Source organism: Corvus moneduloides, chromosome 3 (assembly GCF_009650955.1).
Source record: "Corvus moneduloides isolate bCorMon1 chromosome 3, bCorMon1.pri, whole genome shotgun sequence".
NCBI classification, from domain to species: domain Eukaryota; kingdom Metazoa; phylum Chordata; class Aves; order Passeriformes; family Corvidae; genus Corvus; species Corvus moneduloides.
The window spans coordinates 85,694,882-85,718,705 of record NC_045478.1 but is presented as its reverse complement, the minus strand read 5'-3'; the positions used below and the strand labels follow the sequence as shown (position 1 = coordinate 85,718,705).

The window sequence follows — 23,824 nt, the reverse complement described above, 5'->3', positions numbered from 1 at the left end:
TGTTGAAAAATAGTATTTATTAGCACCCAATTTACATAATTATATGGTACAAATGACACTTGCTGCTGCAACATTAAATAAAGCTGCTCTTAAAAACCATTGCTTATTTCTGGAAGTCCGTGTGATTTTGCTCAGCACAGAATGCGGGTACAGTACACAGATACCCCACTTCACTACTGCCATACCAGCACAAATGCCTGCATGGTTACCTCAATGGGGTCTCATTTCAAATGGCACACTAACATAAGCAGATCTATATAATTTTAAATGACAAAATATTTATTTGACTTATTCAGGCAAGTGAATGTAGCTTTAAATATAACCTATCCAAGAAGTTTCACAAAGTATGAATTGCAGTGAAAAAGAGAAAATTCAGGGCTGCACTTGAGAAGCTCAAAATTACACTGGCGTATTTCAAAATAATCTCCCTCTGAATTTTCTGTCTTTGCCTTTTTAGATATTTTTCCAGCATTTTAAACTACTGAGTTTTAGTAAGAAGTTTAATACTAAGTTTTTGAAGAAGCATTTCCATTTAAAGCAAAAATTTATACTTGTAATAATAATTGCTAACAGATCTTTGGAGAATGAAACACTTTCATTTTTCTCATGTCCCATGATTAATAAGCCTTTTCAAAATCATGAAATATATTACATTTATGGATGCTTACTCCCAAGAAAACTATTTCCTTCATAAATAAGAAAACAGAATTTCTCACTCAAAATAACATTCACTTTTGTACAACAGTTGCATTTAAACAAGGTAATTTTGGTGGTACTGCAATTCTGACACAGCCTTGTACTGAGCCATACACAAAAAACTGACAGACTATTACTCAACAAGTAGGTATTTCTCATTTGGATCCAAAGTTCTGCAAGACACTTGAAGCCCAACACTGTTTCAAAGTAGTCATTCAAAACTGGCATATAAAATCATAACCTCAGCAAAGTTCTGAAGGGGAATCTTAATTTCCTTTAGCTGTTTATATATCAGCCACAGTAGCCTTTTCATATCAACTATCTGCCATGGAAGTGACCCAAAACAGAAGGGGAGCCACTGTATTACTATCGTGTTAGTGGTTATCACCTGTAATAACTTCTCCTAAAGAGAGGTGTCAGGTACCTCTAAGTTCTAGTAGAAAAGAAAAAATTCTATTAATATAAGCAACAACAACAAAAAAAAATCCAAGCTACAGTCCATATGACAAAGAAATTTGTCTTTTTTAACCTGACAGTCAATTGAAGATAATTACGCAAATTACAATGCAAAGCTGACAAAAGTCAACAGAGAACCTTACAGCAACAAAAGTCATCTCATCATGGGGTTCCTTCTACAAGTTTTTTCAGATACACTATTCAAGGAAAACATAGCACAAGACTGCTTTTCAGTCTGCTTGGACTATAAAAGTACAAGAAATCATTAGCTAACATGCTCAGTTTGCATTTCCAAAAGAAGTGCTAACATATATGAGACACTTTTCAAAACTGATGCACATTTGCAAATGTCTGATTGCAAGGAAACAATTTGAGGAGCCACACACCTGAAAACAAGCTACATTCAAAAGCACTGTATCTTGATGACAGGAAGCATAGAAAAATAAATTCTTAATGGAAAAATATTAGCTTGAAGTCCATCATTTATCCCTTATACAATGTTTTTGGCTGCTTTTCACAAGTAATCCAAAAATAATGACAATATTTGGCTTGGCAACAAGTTATCCTTTCCCTTTCAGAATAGTACAAATCCAGCTGCACAAATCTTTTCTCAACACCCTAGTCCAATACTCTGGTGTGAGGACCAAGGGTTTCTCAAAATAGCCAGGAAGTAATTTTGGGAGCCTGCAATTCAAACTTGAGGGAATGGAAGAAGACTGGCCTTGAGGACCATGTCAACACAGGGCTTTGAGAAGCTTAGAAACACGTGCACGGGGCATGGTTTAAACACTGGTGTGATCTCCCACAATCACAGCATGGCTTGGCAGCATGAGCAGGGCAAAACTAGCTTAACACACAATACCACAATCTGCGCTTAAGCAGGAAGAAGTTGGGCTAAGAAGAATAGATTATTATTAAATGCCTTTTTAGCTCAGCCATAGTTTGGATTTTGTAATCTAACAACAAGTCTCTCCTGACAACAAACCAGATGAGACCCACAGGTTGTACTATTCAACTGGATTTATGCCTTCTGTAGTGGAATCCAGATTCTCAAAAACATCTTAAATGATACAGCAATTCATAAGCTTTCACAACTGACTACAGAGCAGCAAAACTAAGTCAGAAGGCAGGGTAAGAGATAACCAACTAGAATTAAATGAACTGGGTGTAAAGAGGTACAAATCAGCTTTTTGGTGGTGAGAGCGGTAGGGCTGAAGCTGAAACCCTACCACCCTTCAAAAAACCACTCCAAGAGAAAAATTAATAGCCCTTTATGAAATTCACTCTGCAATAAGAGCTCACTGCAGATGAGATTTAAGATTCTCAGAAAATGTAACCTAAAGGAAGATTTAAGTGGGAAGATAAAAAGCAGGATCAAAAGGATAGAAAACCTGCACAGGTATGTTCATTAGCACAGGCAGAGACTTTTTTTTAAAGGTCATATTTCCAACCATCCTCCCTCCTGGGAACATTCCCACCAGCTAAACAAGAGCGTTTGCCCAAACAAGTTCTATTTACACAAGACTCATCCTAGTCCTTCCCCACCCTCCCCAGGAGTTCATTTGCTCTGTTGTATGTAACACTATCTTTTACCAGAGGGGTTACTTTTTGTAGAACACCCCTGACATAACCAGATGGATCGACACTGCTGTCCATCAGTTTCTCTGCTGCTCAGTAGAAACATGGCAGAGACTTTCACTGGCAGTTTACAGGAGAATCGTTTCTGTAACTGTGTTTGTCTCTAAGCTTAAAGACATTGATGATGAAAGAGTCAAGACTGTTCACCTATTGTAACCCTCTTTAGCTAAACACATTATCAGATTTAGATAAAATATTCTCAACACCTTCACATCCTTATGAGAAAAAAGAAGCTTCCTGAAACATCTGAGCATTTTTTTCAGGGAAATATTTTCATCCTCTCTGTCACTCAGTAGTAACAACTACACTAAGCATCTCTATGATGCCCAAGAAAACCCATATTGCCATATCAAAGATTGCCACATTTTATACAAACCAATTTACCACATGGAAGAGGTTAACTATCACATTCTGATTTCTTCATTTCTAAGTGTAGTCCAAACCAGCTTCAACTAAACAGCCACAAATTTCAGCATAGGACAATGACAATGGCTGTATTTTCTTCCTCAATGCATCTCAGATTGACTAGGTACTTCACACAGGCATCAAGTAGGCTCTTGGATACCTGGGACAGTCTAAAAACACACTGCCATGTTTCCAAATACACATCTTGAAAGGCATTAATAAAACCGAGACTTAATTATCTGATGGTTATGTCCGCTTTTCAATTGTTTGTTTCCACACTTCTGCCCGTCAAACACTGCTCAAAGAACACGAGTTTACAGAAATTGCTGCTCCCCAAAATTACACTGTTGAAACCTAGGGAGGCAGGGAAAGAGGTCATATCTGTGATCCAGCAAATGTGCTGAAAAGGTGGTGTAACTAAGTCCTTTATCTCTCACACATTTATTCAAATGGACAAGTTTCTGGTTACTTTAAATTCACAACTGAAAAACAGTGTTGTATGACCCAATCAGAAAGCTGTATGGTGAACACCACACACGTAACCAAATTACATGGGACTGCTTTAATGTAATATTATTTGAAAATACATGTCCTAAAAAAATAGCCTGCAGTATATGGCATATAGTTCTACAGGCTTCTTGCTAAAGAACATATTTGATCAAAATAAACATGAATGAGATAAAAGTAGTAAATCTTTTATGTGGAAGTTTTCTCCTTGAGGCCCAAAAATAAATGCAGACACTAGGATTTTGTAAGAGTGACACAATGTATCTAGAAGTTCTTCCAAGCTACTCCAAATCATTCTGTGCATTTTGGTAAGTGAATGAAATATGTAAAAGCAAGCAGCCCAGTGAAGTAAATTAAAAGTGAGAGTATTTAAACGTAGCGGACCAACTTTCACCATACAGAAGGACTGAAAATTCTGCCATTAAATTAGTTAGTAAAACCAAAATCATTAGCACAGGCTAACATACACAAAAAATTATATGAGTTAAATTTAAAAATTACCATGTAAATTAGATAAGGGAAAAATAATAATAGTAAAATGCTATATACTGATATTGCAGAAAAAGGGTCTTTCCAAGAATAAGCCTTGGGTCCAGTTTTGTTTACACTTTCAATGAGCACATGGATCACACTAATGAAAGTTACCAATTACACTGAACCAAGAAAAACTGCACATAAAAGAGGAACAAATAAAAATAATTTAATGCCCTCAGAGGTCAGAAGTTCAAAGCTTGTAAGACCCAGGATAATCATGAAACAGGAATTAAGTCTCTACAAAAGAATCATAACATACTGAAAGTGAAGAAGAAACTTGAAAAGTAGCAATGCTCAAATGTTACTTAGAGGAGTTGTCACAAGTAAAGACATATGACTTGAGTTTGTTGGACATCAAAAGCTTGGTCCTCCTACATAAAAGCATCGCATTACAGAGGATAAACCCAACCAAATAACAACCAAGCTTAACAGATAACCTTCAGACTAAGTCCAACAAATCATGCATGTGGAATGGTGGTATGGACACCAAGATTTGGAGAATTGAGCTTAAAGGATGAAAACAAGAAAATGTAGTGCAAAAAAAGCAGACTAAAAAAATAGCTTGAAGAAAGCAGAAAGGAATGAAAATCTACAGATGGAACCAGTGTGTGCATGCAGGTTCCACATTCCAAAGACTATGAAGAATATGTAAAATGGCACAAAACATGGCTTGGAATACTGGCATGAAGTTACAAAAAGGAGTGACTAAATATCACATAAATCCTCCTGCCAGCGAGATGTAATCATTGAAATAATCTTTAAAAGGAAGCCTAATTGTTTAGAACATATAAAATCTCACTGTCCAAGACAATATTAGAATGCACAAGACTACAACCCTGCTTTAGCAAGCAGATGGACTAGATAACCTAAATAATTTTTTCAACCCTATCTCCTATGATGATGTTCAGAAGATCTGACAGGCTCATGCACAATACCCTGCAGTCCTACAAGTATGTGAGCAAGTACAGTAAAAAGACATTGACATCAATTATGAAGACAAGCACAAAAATATATATACTCCACAACCTCTTTGTAAGGCTACATTTGTTTTGTTTTGTTTTTTCAAGGCACCTCATCCTCTAGCTAATTGCCAGCTTTAAAAAAAATCACTTTTCGGTTTGAGCAAGAGCTCAATAGTGAGAACGAAACATCTTTCAATTCACATTTGAACAGCCACCTCTTACATTCCAATTGTAATCAGAATGACAGTCTTTAAAAACAAGCATGCTGGCCTATTAGTTTTTATGTACAGCAATTTAAACAACTGTGACTACATATTGTATTGTGTAAGCAAAAGCACAACATTCATTTCATACTCACACCATTATCCTTTGTATACACAAACTCAAGAGGACTCTTATTACTAAAACATTAAAATGCACCCATGGAGTCTTCCCTTACTAGACACATTTAATACATGTTTACAATATATATACACATATATAATATACATAACTTTTAGAATTTTTCAAATAAATCTTTGTAATTTTCTCTTCAAAAAGAAATAAAATAATGACACTGAAAGAATGAGTCAAGTACACAGAACTCTCACAAAGTTGAATGCTCAGTTTTGCAGCCAAGTTTCCTCCTTTTCATCATAACCAAAACATTTTATAAAAACTAAATAATCTGTATTATTATTGTAGTCATCTGTTTCATGGTAAAAGTTTTAATCCTATCTAAGGAAATATATTGCATATCAATATCATGAAGTGACATATCTGAATATTCTGAGCAATAAAAGTATTCCAAGATATTTTAGCAGTACATATAATGTGTTGCAGGCTCAAACAGCACAGGTCACCCTCTTATTCTAAATAATATACTTGGTTTAAACTCTGAGATCAACTTCAAATGTGGTCCCATCCCCAAATGCCACTCTAAAAACAACACAGTCAAACCTTATGTTGATATCTTTCAATGACTCCTGCTTACGAAGTGTCAGTTTAAAGGTAAAGATTTATTTATCAGTTTCCAGTCTCAACCTCATACTGGTACTTGAGGAGTTGCACTGGGTTCTTTCCTACTCATATCAGCACCAGAAATCAACTCCAGCAGAAATTCTGCTTCCCAATCCCATCAGAGAAAAACACCAACTTCACGCTTATGAATAGTGATAATTCTGATGATGACACGTAATAGAAAAGAATCCACTCACCTTCCTTTAAGAAGGGATAAAAAGACTAAAGATCAGATTCAAAGTTATTTGTCAAATCAACAGAGAAACTCTGAACAGATAAACAAAGGACATCTGTTGAGTAATTATGAGAAGCACTCATTCTTCAGGTAACCCCATCAATGGCACATACACCCAGTGAAGCGGACAAGGTAAAGAGTCCCACAAATGGTGCAGCTGGGAAATATCTCTAGCAGTAGCAGAATCTCTCAAACTGATGGAGCTTTGTATAGTTCCCACCTATTCCACTAGAAGGACCCATACAAAGCATCAGATTTAATCTTCAGATGAAGTATTTCACTGTAATCCTTAATGCCCAGAATGATACCCTTTTTAGCAGGAACAGAAAGAGGAGATGAACGCTGGGTACCTAAAATTGCAGGACAGCTTCTTTGGAAAGCTTTGTGATAATTTCTTGTGCCAGATCTCCAGGAATAAACAGCATTAAAATCTGAATAAGTTAAATTTGCTACTACAGTATACACAGACTATGTCAGTCTGTTGTTAACCAGGATTTAAACTAAAGGCTCAGCTTCTAACCATACGCTAATACAGTCTTAAAAAAATTACATAAATTTTTTTGCAAACTAGGTATTTACTGAGAAACACAGAAGGTGTAACAGAAACTTTACTGCATTTTAATTGATGTTAGTAATTTGCCTTCCTTTAATTGCATTTATCTTAGGCTAGCAGCCAGGTGGCTGAGATTAACTATCCACTACTGCTCTCTGAACAAGATCTACTTTATTCATACCAAAGGGATAACAAAGTGCCTCTCACATGATACAGTAATGAGCATGTGAACTGACTTTGAATCACTTTTTCCAGGTGATTTGAGTACATTAAGATTCCTCAATGAGAAGCATCCTAGGAAGTTTCCCTCTTTTCCTACTCCCTGATGCAATTAGACTCCTTCTTTCCAGTACTCCATTTTATTAATAGAGAATACATAGACCTAGTTTCACCCAAGGCCTGCCTGGACGAAAATTCACACCCCCTAAATAAAAGCTTTTTTTTTTTTTTTTTTTTAAACTATTTGAAACTGAGAGATTCCAAGCTCTCAGCACCAGCTGAGCTCACAGAAACCAGAACAAACGTCAATTTAGAAAACAGCACCCTGCAAAACTAAACACTTACAAACATTCTCTGAATTATAGGGCAAGATAAAACAACTCATGCCCTCCTCTTCTCTTTTGTGCAGCTGGTTAAATATATACAAAGCTAAAGTTGAATGGGAAGCACTCTGTCATACAAACACTTTAGCCAGGGCATCTGCTCCTGCACTGGCAATATAACATTTGGATGGGTGGAATGCCACATCATGAATGGACTCATCAAACTTTTTGCGATGAGCAGTAAATTCTTGGATGCAAGTCTTGCTTTCAAGATTCCACAAGCGAATCGAGCAGTCATGACCTAAAGAAAAGGGAAACAGTTTTCTTTATAATTTGCATGCCTGCCACCGTTGTAAGAAAAAGAAAATGAAATCTGAATGTACTTACTGCCAGACATCAAATACAAGCCATTAGGATCAACAGCTAAACTTGTAACTGCATCTAAGTGAGCCACCATGGAGTGGATCAGTTTTCCTTTGAAAGAAAAGATTTATTTAGGTTATTTTCTGCAACTAACTTTGTTACCTGTAGTCACTGCTTACGACGCTACCATAGCTGATATTATAAATACAAGATCTTGTCCCATGACTGAATCATTAAAATTATACAAAAAGCCATTCTTTTAATGTTCATAGTTCCCAAGAACCACAGTAACAATATCATCAACGTTTGTGAGACCTTTACTTTAAGCCATCCTGACACTGCAATCACTGTGCATTTTAAATATCTGCCCCTTAAGAAAATTGAGTTCTCAGGTAAGATCTTGAATGGGAAGGAAGGCAGGGGCTGAGTATACTAAAAGCAATGAATATAAACTACATAGGAGTAGGGGATAATGTTAGTTGTCTCAGAGAGAATTAATGTTCTATTACAGCTTATTATAATTACAGCAATGATTTCATGTTAAAAATTGTAAATTATGGGTCAAACGTGGCAGAGGTCTAGGAAGCACTGAAGGAGTGCGAGAGGTTCCCGCTCTCAAGATAAAAATAGTACAGACAACCAACAGACGAAACATAAACATAAGAACGTGAAGATTTTGGAAAAAGAAGCCTTTTATGGTAAAGAATTATAAACCCCATACACAGGGCATTCCAAAAGAATGGACAGATGCAAGTTCCTTATCACTTTGCCAACAAAGCTTTAAGTGGGCTGGCAATCTTTGGACTCTGCTGGTGATGAGAGATTTCCACTTCAGAGGCTATCCAATTCTTGACATCCCTCAGCATTTATGTGAACAATATAGATAATAATGATTTACATTATACAATGTAATGGCTATGGCTAAGACCAGCTGAAAAGATGCATACCTGTATTGTTGTCATAGAATTTGATGTGTCTGTCTTCATGAGCAGTGATACTAATTGGAAGAGTTGGATGGCTGATGACTCTGTTTATCTGACAGGAAGAACTGACTGCTAAGAAAAAACCCACACATATCAGTACATGTAAATTGCTAAATTCTTTGAAAGATTGCTACTAAGAAATAAGTATGTAATCAATCTTATTTGCAAAATACTTCTTACATATATATCCTGGAAACTCACAGCTAGCACCTTATGTTATACACTTTACAATACTTTCCAAACTACACAGGATAAAAACATACATAAATCGTATATATGCCAAATAAGGTCCAGCTTCTGGACATGGTTTTAGATAGGCACACCAGGTAAAAATGTGAAACCAAAAATTGAATGAAAACACCTCATTCACACACATTCCTCCTCTTGCCAAGTCAAACTTTCTTCATAACACACAGGACAGGAAAATAAAACACTGCAGGCAGTATGTTTCAAGCAAACAAAATCCACTTAATATTATTCAATCCAATACATGGATTGAAATAATTATTAAAAAAAAAGGATGCTAGACTATTCATAGGAGAGCCAATTTCCTAGCCTTCAATACTTCTGAAATAGCATGCACATATATAGATACCTATACACATACAGAGAAAAAAGTATAGGAATTATCTGATTAGAAATCTAGGCATTGCTGTGATGCACAGGTTAATGCAAGAGGGGTCTTAAGAGGCATAGATTATGACAAAACCCACAAATAGTCACTACACAGAACATCAAAATACAGATATTGTCTTTCATGTTGACTGTATTTAGCTAAATTGCTTCCAAAGAACATTCACATCATTTAATCACAATTCTTACTAAAATAAATGAAATAGAATAGTACTAAAGGTTCACCTGCTATTAAAATGGTAAAGATTTCACTTTACACTTTTCTATAAAAATCTGAACCATAAAGCAGTGTCAGCATCCACAAGACACTTAGAAATTATGGAAGTAAAAATTAAAGAAAAAACTCCACATCCATACTAATAAACTCTCCTAAAATTACTAAAAGCACATGAACCTTCATCACAGCCAGCCATCCTCACAGTTTGAAAATGCCAGAGTGAGGATTATACTGAACAGCAGAGTCCCTAAATAGTGTGGTAGGGCATTTCAGGTGACATTTTCCTCTTGTCTAGCTCTTGTAGAAATAATAATTTATTTCTTTAAAATACATGTAAGCTTTATAGTACTGTTACATAACTGAAGATACTAAACAGGGACTGCTGGTTGCCATACCAGGGTCTCGTTTTCCTAAAGCAGTATTACAGAACTACAGCAAGGAAGAAGTAAAAAAAATAGAAGGGAGGAGGGAATGGAAGAACAAAGGTGACTGCTACTGAACAGCATTAACTAATTTAAACTGTTTTTTCAGACAGGAACAAAGATGTGGGTTAAAAGAAGAAATCCAGCACAGTAAGAAATAACATAAAGAAGAGAGATGGCACTTTCCATTTGCTCTTATAAAATGACAGTCATTTAAATATTTTAAAACACACAAGCAAAGCCAACAAGAATGGCTTAGTCCTTTTAAAAAAATATAATTAAATAGTAGAAGTCAGTGACATAAAACCCTGAGGGTGGGGGAAGAAATACCAAAATATTTAAATGACACAGTGTTTTACCACTGTGGCTTAAATATGAAACCTTATGCTTCAGCTCATTCTGGTCTCTTTTGTAAAGCCAGGGTAAAATAATTTAGTGACAGCAGCCTCTTCACAGTGTCCTCTAAAACTTCTAATATTGGTCACTGCCATGATCCAAGGCATTATATGGGACCTTGTGAATGAATACTCTTTCACTGGAGCTTTGCTTTCCTCCTACAGTGAAAATTTCAACTAAAGCCCAAGTCCAAATGAGCCAAGAGTGTAATAAAGCTTAGGAGATGAATACCTCTGAGGAAAAACAAAAAAGAATTGACATACACTCAGAATTTTTTAATAAATTCAACTTTGAATTTTCCTGATATTGCCTCTATTTTGCAATTTTGGACTGAAGAGAAAATGGATATATTGAATCAACAGAGATCACAAAGCTGTGTTAAAGAAACCTGTGCTTTTTCTTGTGCTACTACCCCTTGAGGAGGAATTCAGAGTGCGAGCTTGTTTCTTCTACCTGATTTCAAAAGTATGTGCACTCTTCTGCTACTGAAACACCCCTGAGGTCTGTTGTAGCAGTAACAATTTACTGTTTTATCTCAAAACACAGCCTGTAACATAATTCATGTTAAAATTTCTCATGACACTGCCCAATTCTTTGGAAACACTGAAAAGATTATCAATGGTATCAATCTTCAAGAAGCCATTTTTTTCCTTTGGTTGGTTTGGGGCTTTTGATACATACTGGTATCCACACTGGACTCCAGGGTAAGAATTCGCTGCCGTGTCTCCATGTTAAAAATGCTAGTGTGTCCACTGTTAAATGATGCTACCATGAGGCTTGGGTCACTGCTCACAAGATCTACTGATGAAGGGATTCCCATTTCTAGAAAGCAACGAAGGGAAGATGTAGTTGGTGTGAAGAAAATTTTAAAAATATTAAACAAAAAAATTCAACCAGTAAGCACTTCAACATCAAAAGAACCACGATTATGAAAGGAAATGTTGCATTCTAAATCATAAATTATGCCAATCTAAATAGCTTGCCCTGTATTGATCACTATTTTAATCTTTTTTTTTTTTTTTTTTTTACACATGTATCAACAACATTCTTTACTAAGATGCTGTATCTGGAACTGCAGCTGGCCAGAAATCTACTTTGAAATTAAGAAAGTAAGAACTCCCGGGCCCCTTTTCCTTCCCTTAATTGTAACAGCAATTCTCAAAAAAACTCCACCAAACTCCATTGCTTCAATAAAGGGACATGAAATTGAAGTGGTACAACTGATATGACAGATGAGTAACGTTGTTATAATTAACCTGGACAAAATCAGAGCTTAAAAAAATCACCAAAGTTCTCCAGGTGCAAATTTTATACACTGGAACTGTCATCATGCAAAGTTATACAAATACATTATAAACTTGTATTTCAAAGCTTTGTCCATCCTGCCTTTTGTGGTATATATTTGATCTCCTTATACTGTAGCCATCTGCACTCTACAGGACAGAAGGTCAAATCAGCAAAGCTTGGGCATAGGATCTATCCCTTAGGATTTTTTTCCTCAAATGTCCTGTTCACCACCTGCTGTGTGAAAGAACAACACCAGCTGCAACAGATGCCAGGAGGAGGAGGAAAAGATAGAGAGTGAGAAACTGAATTTTAAGCAACCTAATGTTGGATCATAGATTCAGATAACACAGGAATATCATCACATCTCTGCAAACTCTCTAAAGATTCATGGGAGAAATATCTTTCTGAGACACATGACCTCAAGAATATTTCTCAGGAATGGTGGTACTTATCTACAAGTACTCGAAAAAATGCCAAAAAGGATTGGTGTGAGAAGAAAACACATTGTTTCTCAAGTGACCCTTTCTACCACTGCCATGCATGCTTATCTGCAGCTTCCTGGTAAGCCTACAATGGTTAATCTAAAGGACTTGAACAATGAGTGACAGATACTTTAATGAGTTTGTTCAAGGTTATCAATAAGCCATAGGAAAACTGTGTTTTCAGTCTTTGGATTTCACAACTGGGCTTCATTGCAGTTTAGAATACAAAAACGTCCTAATATTAGCTCTGTGAGGCAAAACTACTCCCCCTTCCCCCTTAGTTTAATAATTAAAACCAAAATCACGCACAACAAATCCCAAATCTCTCCAGGAAGTTTTCAAAGCAGGCAGATAGGTGAGCTGGCAATAACAATCCTGCATACCTTTAGAAACATAGTTCTGCAAAAACTAAAATACATAGAATGTTTCTATTTTGCTCAGTCTGTCTCAACTAAGACATATCCGACCAGCTTTACACCATAATTCAACAAGTCTGTTCAGTTATGACAAAGTTTATTTTGCCTCAAAGTTTTTGTGAAGAGATAAGGAACTGTCTCAGCTCATGGGCTGCCTTTAATGGCTGTTAGCTCTAGGAGAGTTTGGCAATGTCAACGGGCTTGTTCTGCAGCACTTTGACTCAGACAGCAACTTCCAGAAATTAGATTCTAAACAGTGGGATTTTCATTTGTTCATGAAATTTCAGTAACTAACTCCAAAGGAGTACTTTTTTTCAACTACCAGTGTTTAGGATCACTAGGTTATTGTTACTTAGTTAATGTGGAAACTGAGAAATTCAGTTGGATTTGTTCCTTGTGTTAGAGGCACAAGGAACAAATCTGGAAGGTACAATGACACTGAGATAAAAGACTGGCTACTGCAAACATCCACTGGGGGAAGAAAGGGCTTTTTACTCTTGACAAACCAAAAGCAAGGGCCTAGTGGAACCTCAAGTTTGAATCTGAATTACTGAGTTAATACATTATTCTCCATGGTGCTAGTATCATCAGCAGATCATCGGCAGCAGTTGGGTTTTAGATATATCTGACTGTCCCCCTGCACACAGGTATATATTTAGCTAATGTCAAAGAAGGGTCACAAAATTCACTCTTCCCAAAAACACTCATAAAGGTAAGAAACTCAGAAAAAAGCACAAGAAGTATTTCTGTTCAGTACCCAAAATTATGACAGTCTGAACAGTGATGCTCATGAACTTTAGGGTAGGGTGATTTTCTGTACCTTGATTATCATTAAATATATTGAGAGCTGGAGCAATTTCTGTAGCTTTCCATAAACGTATAGTGCCGTCTGCTGAACACGACAGCAATCGCTGGTGTGCTCCACTGTAAACCAGACCCCACACTGCATCAGTATGGCCTACAAAAGCACCTCTTAGAACAGAAGGATCTGTGAACAAAACACAAAAAACCACATTTCAGAACAAAATCTGAATTAAGTCAATAGCTGTATCTTAGTCTGTGTTTATGCACCAAACTTTGGAAGATAATCCATTAAAAACCCCAAGATCAATCATGTCATATCAATATAGAAGTCTTAATTACTCTGGCATGAAGATGCTTGAATTTCAGCAGTATTTGTGACATTCTGTTACCCACTTTACAACTAAATGAACAAAACAATGCTTCAGCAGAAGGGACAGTTTTGAAGTTGCTGAAATACACTTCATTGTTAAAATTTGCTTTCAAACAGCCATTAATGGCACAGCAGTCCCTTTTACGCAAAAGTTAGCTTTGAGGCCAACTGCATCTGAAGCTACCAGAAGTGAAAAGTAAATCTCAAAATCCAGACACAAGGCTGACATCCACTCAGATCTGGTAAATTTTACCAAACCGGGCCTTTTTAGCTGTTTGCAGACAACATTAACAGCTTTGGTCTCAGACTATAAAATCTCTTTTTATCTCAACTCCACAGAAATTTTTCAAAGAAAAGAACACTAAAATACACATTTCCTGTACTTGCCAAATTATCAGGTTTAATCCTGTACTTTTAAAACCTGTACTTTAGACTAGCTGTTTCTCAAAACTGTGATGAGATCAAGGCCTTTTTTAAGAAAATGATACTTTATCTTGCCATCAAGTAGCATCAGCATTAAAATAATGTTACTTCAAGTAATTGAAGATAACATTCAATTTGCTCTTTTAAACTTTCACAGAAGCATTATCGACAAATTACACTGTTTTAGTGACACAACATTACTGTCACTAAACTTATTATTTCACTGCTGCGTGTGACAGCAACGCACCGTAAGAGTCATAGGGGTCGATGTTTGGGTTGGTTGTGTTCCAGCCATGGATGAGGCCATCTGTTCCCCCACTGTAGCACTGCTCACCATTACTGCTCATCACCACACAGAGCACTGGTCCACTGGAAGAAACCCCCAAAGAAACACTGACTATGAACATTTTCATTACATGAAATGCAATGTCAATCTTCTGAATCTTCAAATTTCCATGTTAAATACAATTCACTTGCTGCATGGATTGCAACAAAAATTCTGCATAATGAAATCATATGCTACAACATCACAATTTGAACTGTAGGATTTTGTACTTCGCATAAACAGACTTTTTTTCTTTTTAAAAGATTTAAGGCTCTTTCATGAAATCATCTCAGTAGATTTAAATCCATTGCATTCATTCTTCTTCAGCTTCATTCTATATATTCAAGTATCTGGCAAAAAGGCAAAAGCTGCAATGATGAACAGAACACCTAATCAAATTTGAACTGTATAATTTGTAGGTTTTTAATTTTAAAATTGTGGTATATCTGACTTCAGACATAAATAACTATGCAGAAAGGAGATGAACACATGCAGATGTGTTCTAAAAAACAGAGGAACTAAAAGCACCACATGAAATCAGTAGCTGGTAAGGTGGAAATTACTTTTTTAAAAAATTCTGTTTCTATTTAAAAATCATATCTTTCTCAAAATATGACAATATTTCTCAGGAAATACTTACTTATGTGCTCTGAAGGTATATATTGGCTCTACATCAAGAGAAGCACTCCTAAACGAAGTACGAAAAGAAGTTAACATGTATACAATCTTACACAATGCTTTACAAAAAATGCCAGAATCGCTAAATTCTTAAAATCCCTGCTACATCTTTTGCAGTGTTTCTCTCAAAACTTCCTCTCCCAACACAATTTTTCACATATCTAGGAACTATCTGTAGTCTTTCAAAACACGACAGGATTTGTTGTTTGGTTTTTTGTTTAAAGACATTCAAGGTAGCTCACAGACCCATCAAAGTAGGTAGGTACATCAGCGGAGGGGAAGAAGTGGAGAGACATCAGCATCACATGGAATGTATCATTAAGTGTTCCTATCAGAGCAAAGGAGTTTTGGACTCCTAGTTTTTCTATCAACACTGAAATGCTTCAAAATTTGCTTCTCTGGACTTCACCAATCTTGTTAGAGACCAAGGGAAGACTCCGTGTTATGCCCAGTCCTCCTCAAAGGTATGATGGTACTCCCTTAACCACATCAGCCCTGCTATGAATTTCCTCTCATTTCTGCAAATTCCCAGCAATTTGCAAGAGACAGTGAACAAAGGAACCTGCCAACATTTCAGAGTTTAAAGCTGTACATCATGTATATGCATGTATGTGTATACATACATATGCATAGATATATAAATGCATTCTATACATTCATATACACATGCAAGCACACTAACAGGCCGCATCCAAATATTTTCACTAGTAAATTAATTTGTCGTGTTATCCACAAGGAAAATATAAAAAACTGAATGGTTTTCCTTTTCACAAACAAAACACATTCACAAACACGTGGATTTTTTCTGGCATTCTTTACGCATCTCCACCCTTCTCTGAGAGCTTGTTTTCCTACTCCTAAATTCAGGGAACACTTTCCATAACTGCAAGGGCCATTCGGTGAAGTGGTGTCTAGGGTTTGGTTTTTCTTTCTTCATAAATTAAAATTGTTTTTGAAGAAAAGAAAGAAAAAAAATCTTACTTTTTTGCTGGGGCTGTTTTTTGTAAATTCCACATTTTTAAAGTATGGTCCTCTGAAGCTGTTATTAAGACTGGTTCAACCGGATGAAAAGCGAGACCTCTTATTCCATCAAAGTGACTTCTTAACGTAAACTTGGGGTTCCAAGTCTTTCTCAATGCATCCTTATTGTTGGCTATCTAATAAAAAAAAAAATGCCAAACTTGTAATTAAGCTGGAAGGCACAACAAAAGGAAGAAATCAAAAATTTAGTTTGGCATTTTCAGACGATGTCAAATTATCTCACCCACTCTTCACAACAATCTGCTCGTGAACCACAGTCCACTTAACACTAACCAGACACTTCAAAATGAGAACCAAGGTAGATGTATTCCATACAAGTAATGTTGCATCCACAGTAATAAATTCTATGCAAATCTGAAATACTCTCGTGTCTGTAAAATTACACACTTTAAAAGCACTGATACTTCAGTGAACTCAGTTAGGTATTTTTGACTCACCAAGGTGTGGTCCCTGAATATCCAAAGTACTACTGACATGGCAGCTCTAAAGTAAAGGTCTGAGAGAAACAGAGAAGTCTCTAGAAGCACAAAAAGGAACACAACCTAACTTACCCAGCTAAGGCAACTCAAGCTCTGTAGTAATGCATGGCCAGTGAAGTTTGCCAGAATAGGAAAAAAAAATGGCAAAAAGGACTTGGCTACACACTAAGAATCTAACTGGCAGGCAATAAGGTATCATGTATACAGACACAATTATTTGGCAATAAATGCATTTTAGAAGATCCAGAAAGAAAGCCTTTAAAAAAAGTAACAGTTTCTTCAATGTTGTTCCTCTGAACAAATACTGACACAAAATGCTGAAACAACTTTTTCCACTGTCAGTCAACAATGTCATGAGTTAAATTTACCTTTCCACTGCTGATAGTCGTTGTGAAAAACCAAGAAAACAAACAATTGTACTGATATTTATTATGTTGAAATCTACAGATAATTCCAAATAATTTATATCCTTAACTGCAAAGATGAGACAACTATCTTGAGCCACTTCAAGAAACATTTTATTCTGGGGACTGGGAGTGAAAGAGGAGGTTTAAGAACAGAAGTGCTTTTTCTTAGGCTTTGTTACATCTGGATTTAATTATAAAAACACGCATCAATTAAGAGGTTCTATAGATTTTCAACAAGGAGAAAGGAGCTGTAACAAACAGCAGGTTTAGTCTCATCATATTTCTTAGTAATGACATATTGCCTTGCTCAGGGAGACAAGTCAGTTTCTTTGCCAGTTTACTGAGCCAAGCTGGCTCAGTGAAGGAACAGACAAACGCTCGAGCTGGTACAAGGATGGGGCAGGACTGCACAGTTAGCAGCTCTAGCAGGTTTTCTGAAGACTGGCCAAGAAAGTCTCAGCAAAAAGGGTACAAGATGTACAGATATCTGGAGAGGAATTTGGTTGCCTCAACATAGGCACCTAATGCCAATTAGGTAATGGAGGGAACCTGCCTGCCCTCCAGCTGCCATACCAGCAGCACAGGTTCTGTTTCACATCTGCAAAAGCCACAAAGACACCTCAGATCGCCCAATAGTGAATTCCAGTTCTGGCAGGATAATATTCTCCATTTGCTTGTCTTTCATTCAAAAATGCCTTTCCAAAGGAGTCCAAGATGGGTAGTTTATAAATTGGGAAGTAGATGGAGGGCATACCAACAGCAGACCAGCAGCAGAGGTGGAAACGGATTCTAGCCCTGACACATCACCCACCTGGCTGCACCGCATCACTCTACCCACCAGCCTCGCAAGCTGTGAGGCTGCTTATTCACACAGCAGACAACCTCCTCCTGTCTCTCCCCACCAAAGTGCAACGGTGAGGCCTGAAAAGCAGTTTGGGGGGGATGCCAACCCCCAAATTAGCATCTGATCTGGATTTGCCACTGATAATAATATTTGTGTTTATACAAAATTGAAAACAGATTGAAAACTCAAAACCAGCAATGACATGCAATTATAGGCACTTCTCTTGTTCAAAGTTGTAAGAACTCAAAGAAGAGCCTACTACAAAGTCCAAAACCTCCTAATCAGTACTTAACATTAAATGCAATGATTTTTCAGTTCAGTTACTCTTATCTAAAAGTCTATCATAATTTTATGAAGCTTCTTAATCTATCCAGAAGACTAGGGAAAAAACCAGAGCCAACCAAAGTGAACATTCGTCAAGAATGTGTAAAGGAAGGAAAAAGAAAAGAGTAACTTAAGACTATTGGCTAGCAATCTGGAAAATTTAATCTTGTTAGATATTCTAACAACTTATCTACAATAGAAAAATTTTGTCTTTTAAGTAATAAATTCATAATCTCCATTACCAAGTGAAAACCATTCTTTAACTTACAGCCAAAGCAATATGTAAAAAACTGAAACCATGAAATAGGGTAGGCTAATGCTGCCATTTTTTAGAAGGAAAGAATCCAGCAAAAATGTCAGTAGGATAAAAGGGACTGAAAATGGGAAGAGTGTCTGCCACTCTTGAAAGTAAAAATATTTAAAGACTGATTTACATAATCTTTCAATTTGATTCACCATATGATCCAAAACTGACACTTAACACACTAAACTTTCACTAATCATACCTAATTCACATTTGGCAGTCAGATGTATGAAATAGTCCAAAATAGAAACATTCTATTATCTGTAAGCTAAACTTTCAATGAAACTTGAAATAGAAACACCAGCCTCTCATTTTGCTTTAATGAAGTGCACAGTGACAAGAGCAAATAGTTTTGTAAATGCTTTTTTTTAATTGTCAGCACTAGAAAAAGGTAAGAGTCGAGGTAACCATGACTATGAATTCCTGATCACAGGACTTCATACAGCCATTTGACAAATGAACAAATAGCAGTTAGTATTCTCCACCATGCAGGATAGGATATGAGCAGATAAAGAAAGGCTATTCCATAAATGAAAGCTGTTAGCTCATGATACAGAGACATGAACAAACACAAGTTTATACAGACACTTGCACAATGAAGTCAAGCAATGAAAGCATCTTGTACAGATGGTTCAGGTTTGTCATATTCTCTGAATTTAAAATCCAGCCTCGGATTTTTAGGTGTACTTGTAACAGAAATGCATTTGTACATCACTGCACCCCTTTCTGAAGACATGGCTAGGGAGAATTCGTAAAAACATTAAAAACTCAGCCCAAATTAGGAGAAAATACTAAAATACTAAATTTTAGCAGAAATGTTCTGCATTCATTGCATAGTGATGATTCATAACATATCACATATTCAGAAACTTAGTATAGTGGTAGAGCACATCTCTGCAGTGGCATTCTCAAAATGTGTAAGCTTTTATTAAATATGTACTTCATTGCTTTACAAGTACATACAGGGGTAGAACTTCAAAGTAAGGACCTGCATCTTATTTCTAAAGTCTCAGACTTCATTTGTGATAGTAAAATCCCAGATAACGATTATTTAAGAGTCAGATTTACTGAAGGGTAGGATTCTTCCCCAACATAGCATTAAAAATTATCTCTGAAATCCCTCAACCTTGATACAGCTGGGCAACGCAATAGCAAGATTAATCTGAAGCTGACAGATCACACAAGAGCAGATAATTAAATTAATAGCTGAAGTATCCTTTCCCAAGAAATCAGAAATACAGAAAAAAAATTGCATACAACTAAAAAGATGCAATTTTAAGAAATATTTTTTCACAAACAGTGCAAGAAAAATAAGCTGCAGGCTACATACACAGCCACAGAAGTGCTGGCCACAAAACCCTCCTAAGATTTCTGGTCCAGTCTCCCATTTGAAATGAAACTACTGCCCACACCAGGTAATGTAAACCACAGCTCTTCCCCAGCCAAGTGTTGAATATCTCTCAGGAGAGGGATTCCACTGTGTCTCTAAGCAAGTTGTTTCAGTATCACCTACTACATAACTCTCTCCCCCCAGTGTCTTACCTGAAACTCCCAAGATGTAGTTTGCTGTTGTTTTCTCTTGCTTTAATGCCTGGCACTATGGAGAAGCTTGGCTCTGTCATCCTTGTAAGCACCCTTTCAATGTCTGCAGGCTGCTATTTGAGCACTCTTCAGCCTCCTAACAGCTGAACAAGACTATCTCCCTTAACATCTACTCATCAGTCACAAGCTACTGGACTCTCCTCAATTTCTCTAAAACCCTCTTGAAGTGGAGTGGCCCAAAACTGCATACAGCCCATGTAAAAGGGATAGAAACACCCCTCAATCTGCTGGCCATGATACTCCTAATTTTGCTCACTCACTGTGGTTACACGTACCCAGCTGTACCACTATCAATAACTAATTTACTTTCAACTATTTGCATGACATGGTAGGGAAATGAGAGGAGAGGGGCTTGCAGGGAGCTTGAACGCTGCTGTGTATGGGAAGAACAGCTTCGTCAAGTAAAAATTTGTGACATCCTCTGGCAGCATAATTTTAACTGGAAAATGTTTTCTTCTGAGTCTACACACAAGTAACTTGCATCTGCCTTCAACAAGACAGAAGGACATTGAGTTACCATTAATAATCACTTACATCGTAAGTCAGCGAATCTGCCTCATTTGCTACAGTAAGGCCTGCCAGTTCTCCAAGACCCAGTTCATTTTCAAGGGCTTCATCTGTTCCCATAATGAAAGATTTCCCTGAGGATGGAGGGAATGTTAAAGCTTCCACTGCAAGAAAACAAAACAAAACAAAACAAATCCTGAAACATGGGTTTATACTACACTGTATAATAAAAGCACATTTTCCACTTTCAGAATGCTACATATCTCTCAAGTATAGAGGGGAAAAAAATACACAGAGATGCATAGAAAAATAGCTATTCTAAAGATAATCACTGCACTTACCAACAAACAGCACCCTGTGAACACACCTACACTTGAGGTGTGTGCAGCTCCACACAGTAAATGCAACCAGCCACAGGCAGGCAGGGTGTGCTACGATTCACCCATAAATAATGCACAAGAAACACAGAAAACACCTTCCCCAACTCAGCTACAAAATATGCAAATAGGTGCTGAAGAAGCAACAAAAATATAGATAAGAATAGCTGGTGGGAGCAGCCCAAATAAAAGCCCTTCAAGCACTGCTGTTTGATTAGGTCTCCTAGTTGTTACCTTTTCATCACAAACATCTCTTCCCTTCTCCCCCATAAAGTCTACACTACTGGTCTCTTTTTCAATCTTTCGAACTCACAATGCAATATTTCACTCAACACACAATACATACAGGACATCAAATTTGAAAATTTACTAGAATAAAAAAATGTGTGCCCAAATGTGTCTCAGCTTTATAAAGATATACACAGCTAATAGTAATGCCAAACTCAGAATGGTAACAATCAGCTGTCTTTTTTTGTGAGAGTCCATTTGAGTCTCTTGAATTAAAAAAACACATTACTGAAAAGACATGAAAATAAGCGCTCTGCTAACATAGCTCTCTGTAGATGTGAGAAAAGTTGGAAAGGAAATACTCAACAAAAAATTCTTCCCCTTCTCAAAGCGTTGCTAAGTTACCCCCTTCTTTCATAAAGAAAATCACTGAGCATGAAGGAAGCAGAACTACTGAGATCTTTGGTAACTATTCCACACACCAGGGCTTTTAATGCATCTTAATTATAACTCAGCTGATCTACTTTTTCACACTTACTGAAAGACTGCTAAGTGGAACTCATGTTTTTGCACATTTTTCAAAACACCTATTTACCATTTTAATAGAGCACATGATATCACAGAATCATGGAACGGTTTGGGTTGGAAAGGACCTTAAAGATCATCATGTTCCAAACCCCTGCCATGGGCAGGAACACCTTCCACTAGATGGGATTGTTCAAAGCACCATCCAGCGTGGCACTGAACACTTCCAGGGATGGGACATCCACAGCTTCTCTGGACAACCTGTTCGGTGTCTCACCACCCTCACAGTAAAGAATTCCTTCCTAATATCTAATCAACACCGGCCCTCTTTTCAGTCTGAAACCATTCTCACTTGTACTGTCACTACGACCCCATGTAAGAAGTCCCTGTTTGTCTCTCTTGCAGGCTCCCTTTAGCTACTGCTGTCTTTGAAAAATTCATGTAGCCTCATAAACTATATGTTATTATGCTCTCTATTACAGCAATTCAAATATTGAATCAAATAGATGATTTAGCATTTTTCAGACATAACAGTAGTGCCTCATTACAAAGATGCGTGAGTGGCCTTCCCTTGGACTAGCCCCATGAGAATTTTTTTAGTTTTTGGAACACTTTATGGAAAGTAATACACTGGCAAGCTGCAAGTTGTTCTGTATGATTCACTACACAATCACCACATGCTTTTAAAAGCTATAGTAAGGCACCTGTGTTTAACTGCAGAGCCTCTATCTTTGCAACTGGAAAAGAAGGACACGCCTGCATGTGTGTATGTATACATACATACATTAAAATTATGTTAATGGGAAGAAAAAAAGATGCTCTTATGTCCTCAGAGTTTACGGTCTACACTTGTCTGCCAGGCTTGAGCAGAAACAAAAGCAAGTGATTTAGGATCATCATACTACAAAGCCACTAAGCGCCAAATTATGTTTTTTCCATCATGCTCAAAGGTATTCAGCCAAGACTTGAACTTAGGTAGGTGTGTTGACCTTACTAATAGTGACCATAATGGAGGAATGGGAATGTCATTTATCACACTTAGACAGAACTTGCAATACTGAATCAGAACTTGTAAAGTGCTTGGAAAGTCTTAGAGGATAATCTTTAAGAAGTAACTATAAACATCCACCCTCTACAAAGGGGTATGCACTTTTTTTCAATATTTACCTTCATCCGTCCTGTTTATCTCATGTTCAATGAGCCTCGAGCTACTGGGCCTAGAAGAAGGTGCAACAGATGGCTGTAATGAAGGGAGATCATCAACATCTCTCAAGTTTGCAAGCATATCTTGCAGCTTTGACCTGTTGGGCCCTAACCAGAAAAAAACAAAAAATTAAAGGGATTAGGCATAGTTCACGATGACACTACTTATATCAGATATGCTACAGCAGCACATGCAACAATGGATCCTACCTTGCGTTATGACATTACCACAGAGAAACTAATGAGCACTTATTTCAGCAGTAACTAATCATCCAGCATGAAATGAATTTCGAGAAGAAAGTGATAGAAGCAACTGAGAATTGTGAATGCACAATTTTCCCCATATGTATGAACTTACAGTGCTACTTGTATGGGATGCTGAAGAATTCTGCCAACTGAGTCACACTTTAGATTATGAGAATATTTACTTTGCCAAAACAATAGCTGACATCCGTGAATAGTTTAAAATTTGTGCATCAGGTACTTTGTGCAGCATATTCTTATGACAACATTATAATTTAAATTTATTTGTGCAGTAGTGTGGTATCGTGAACTATATAATCCAAAAAGTTATATTAAAATACAAATGCAACTGGATTCACTGGCCTACTTCCTGAAGCTACATATGGTGAAGACCCATGCCCTTCTTGACACTTA

General features: G+C 36.9%; 1 protein-coding gene across 4 annotated transcripts in view; it reads right to left on the bottom strand.

The window, feature by feature from the left end:
• The window catches only part of STRN (striatin), a 68,950-nt gene continuing 45,126 nt past the window's right edge, over window positions 1–23,824 (bottom strand). For 3 of the 4 annotated variants that reach the window (XM_032102566.1, XM_032102568.1, XM_032102570.1), the window contains 10 exons: window positions 23,132–23,275; window positions 20,862–20,998; window positions 16,308–16,483; window positions 15,289–15,336; window positions 14,571–14,692; window positions 13,547–13,714; window positions 11,223–11,363; window positions 8,838–8,945; window positions 7,915–8,001; window positions 1–7,828 (listed from right to left, as the gene is read on the bottom strand). In XM_032102566.1, the coding sequence (XP_031958457.1) occupies window positions 7,659–7,828; window positions 7,915–8,001; window positions 8,838–8,945; window positions 11,223–11,363; window positions 13,547–13,714; window positions 14,571–14,692; window positions 15,289–15,336; window positions 16,308–16,483; window positions 20,862–20,998; window positions 23,132–23,275 (1,301 nt within the window). In that variant the 3' untranslated portion in view covers window positions 1–7,658. The remainder of the gene's footprint in view (window positions 7,829–7,914; window positions 8,002–8,837; window positions 8,946–11,222; window positions 11,364–13,546; window positions 13,715–14,570; window positions 14,693–15,288; window positions 15,337–16,307; window positions 16,484–20,861; window positions 20,999–23,131; window positions 23,276–23,824) is intronic. The other variant, XM_032102567.1, reaches the window with a different exon arrangement.